The 2,975-nt window shown below is 55.8% G+C and overlaps 1 protein-coding gene across 1 annotated transcript; it reads right to left on the minus strand.

Annotated features, from left to right (window-relative positions):
• Positions 1–1,136: 1,136 nt before the first annotated feature.
• KCNA10 (potassium voltage-gated channel subfamily A member 10) lies at positions 1,137–2,675 on the minus strand. Its single transcript, XM_038749559.1, has one exon. It carries the CDS (start codon positions 2,673–2,675, stop codon positions 1,137–1,139), a length of 1,539 nt encoding a protein of 512 aa, XP_038605487.1.
• Between the last annotated feature and the right edge of the window lie 300 nt (positions 2,676–2,975).

The following is a 2,975-nucleotide window of genomic DNA, read 5'->3' on the forward strand; positions in this document are numbered from 1 at the left end:
TGGGATCATGTGTCCTAGGAATCTGCCTAGGCAATTGGGAAGGCCTAGTTTGCCCAGCATTGATTCAGCATCCTGCACGCAGACCGACTCGGGGCTCAGTTCATGGGGACTTCAGGGTAGCAGAGGGCTAAATGTATAGCCCGGGGTTGAGAATGTTTAACAATGATAATAATAATGATGGTATTTGTTAAGTGCTTACTATGTGCAAAGCACTGTTCTAAGCGCTGGGGAGGTTACAAGGTGATCAGGTTGTCCCACGTGGGGCTCACAGTCTTAATCCCCATTATACAGATGAGGTAACTGAGGCACAGAGAAGTGAAGTGACTTGCCCAAAGTCACACAGCTGACAATTGACAGAGCCGGGATTTGAACCCATGACCTCTGACTCCGAAGCCTGTGCTCTTTCCACTGAGCCATGCTGCTTCTCTGTTTAACTTCTATTAGCCCGGGATTGGGAAATCCCAGAAACAATGTCGTGCAGTTCCCGACTCTGGATGCTTGGTTTGCTTTGGCCTGAGGAATCCCATTGTTTGTGGATGGAAAACCCAACTAAATGACTGAAGGCAAGAGCCCTTGGGATCAAGACGAGCACCTTCATTTTAACTGCTGCAGGGAAGAAGAGAGGAGCAGCTCCCCTAAATCAACATGAGAGCGAGGAGAAGGCAGAGGTTCTAAGGCAATCGCCTTCACCGGGAAGGCCCGGGGTCTTCCAGAACAACCTCACCCACCTTCCTCCAGCAAACCCGCCTCAGAACATTATGGAAGCTGAGTCACGAGTCCATATTGAGTTGTTCTCCATCCCATTTCTTCTTTTGTCCCTTAACTGTCCCTCCTTAGAACCAAACACCCCACCTGAAGTCCATTAGGTCTACAGGTCCTCCCCCTGACCCGCCTCCCCACTCCATACAGTGTGACAAGACCAGCTCGGGCTTGGTGGGGCTGAAGAAGTCCCTTGGAATCCAGGAAGGAAAAATGTGTTTACTGGAACAGTTACAAGATATCATAGATGCCCAATTCGGAACTAGAGATGGAGAGTCCTGAGAGAGAGAGAGACACAGAGAGAGAAATACGGGTCAGGGGTTGAATCCAGAATCCCCCCACCCCTCCATATCATGAAGCCTGAAATTCCACGCTGCTCATTCCCTGGACTTTTCCCCAGAGCAACCTCCATTGGTCTGATTCAGCGAATCCGTGCTGTCCACCCCCAAGACCACACTCGTCAGGATCCTGTCCATTTCCCCCTGCTGACTCTGTTTCTCCTCATTCTCTGTCTCCCGGTGGTAGAAGTAGTTAAAATTGGAGACGATGACAGGCACAGGCAGGGCAATGGTCAGGACTCCGGCGATGGCGCACAGGGTCCCCACGATCTTCCCCCCTGGTGTGATCGGGCACATGTCCCCATAGCCCACCGTGGTCATGGTCACCACAGCCCACCAGAAGCCGTCGGGGATGCTGGAGAAGTGGGACTCGGGCTCATCCACCTCGGCGAAGTAGATGGCGCTGGAGAAGAGGACGACCCCGATGAAGAGGAAGAAGATGAGCAGTCCCAGCTCACGCATGGATGCCTTGAGGGTCTGCCCCAGGATCTGCAGCCCCTTGGAGTGGCGGGACAGTTTGAAGATGCGGAAGACCCGCACCAGGCGGATGACCCGCAGGATGGCCAGTGACATGGCCTGCTGGGAGCTGGGCTCGGACTCCCGGACCAGCTCCGTGATGAGGGTCACGAAGTACGGGACCACCGAGATGACGTCGATGACGTTCATGATGTTCCTGAAGAAGTCGGTCTTGCTGGGGCAGACGGCGAAGCGGAGGATCAGCTCGAAGGTGAACCAGACGATGCAGGCGGATTCCACCATGAAGAAGGGGTCAGTGAACATCGAGGAGGGTGGGGCGCTCCCGCTCAGGTTGAGGCTGGGGTCCCTCACCTCGCTCAGCTCCCTCTCTTCCCTGAACTCGGGCAGTGTCTCCAGACAGAAGATGGTGATGGAGATCACCACCACTAAGACGGAGACCACCGCCACCCCCCTCGCGGCCCCGGAGCTCTCTGGGTACTCGAAGAGCAGCCAGAACTGCCGGTGGAAGTCATTCTTGGGCAGCGGGGTCTCCGGGTCCTTGAGGAAGCCCTCGTCATCCCTAAACTGGGTCAGGGCCTCCTGGCCCAGCTCATAGAAGGAGATCTCTTCGGCGAAGACGTCGAGGGGGACGTTGGCCGGCCGCCTGATCTTTCCACCCGACTGGTAGTAATACAGGATCCCGTCAAAGCTGGGGCGGTTGCGGTCGAAGAAGTACTCGTTCCTCATGGAGTCGAAAAATTGCGTCCTCTTCCCGCGGTCCCCGAGGAGGGTCTCGGGGAACTGGCTGAGCGTCTTCAGCTGGGTCTCAAATCTCAACCCGGCAACATTGATGATGACCCTCTGGTCCCCCTCTCTCAGGGCGGCCTGCTCCGGCCCTGGGAGGTCGCCGTACTCACCCAACAGCTTGGAGGAGACCATCTCGTGATGGGCGCTGTCGTTGATGACGATCCTCCAGTTGGAGAGCAGGTTCCCGCCACCAGGATGTCCCTTCTGCCTGGTGACGTCAAAGTCAGCCGAGAAGCCGGGCTCCTCCCCGGCCTCCTCGGGATTGTCGAAGCTGACCAGGGCCACCTCCATCTCCTGCCAACAGGACACGTTCATCCTAGGGGGCTCAGGGCCGTGGCATGGAGAGTCCCGGCCTGTCCCGTGTCTGGCTGCTCTGCAGAGAAAGGGCAGCTTTAGACAGACCCGACAGCAAGGACACGGGGATCCCCATCCCAAGGATTCTGTCCATCTGTCCTCTAGCCTGAAAGGTCATTGTGGGCAGGGAACATATTATCCAACTCTGTTATATTGTACTCGCCCACCTGCTTTGCACAGGGCTCTGTACACACAGCAAATGTTCAATAAATACGACTGATTGATTGGTTTACAGAGAAGCATCATGGCTCAGTGGAAAGA

Source organism: Tachyglossus aculeatus, chromosome 7, assembly GCF_015852505.1.
Source record: "Tachyglossus aculeatus isolate mTacAcu1 chromosome 7, mTacAcu1.pri, whole genome shotgun sequence".
NCBI classification, from domain to species: domain Eukaryota; kingdom Metazoa; phylum Chordata; class Mammalia; order Monotremata; family Tachyglossidae; genus Tachyglossus; species Tachyglossus aculeatus.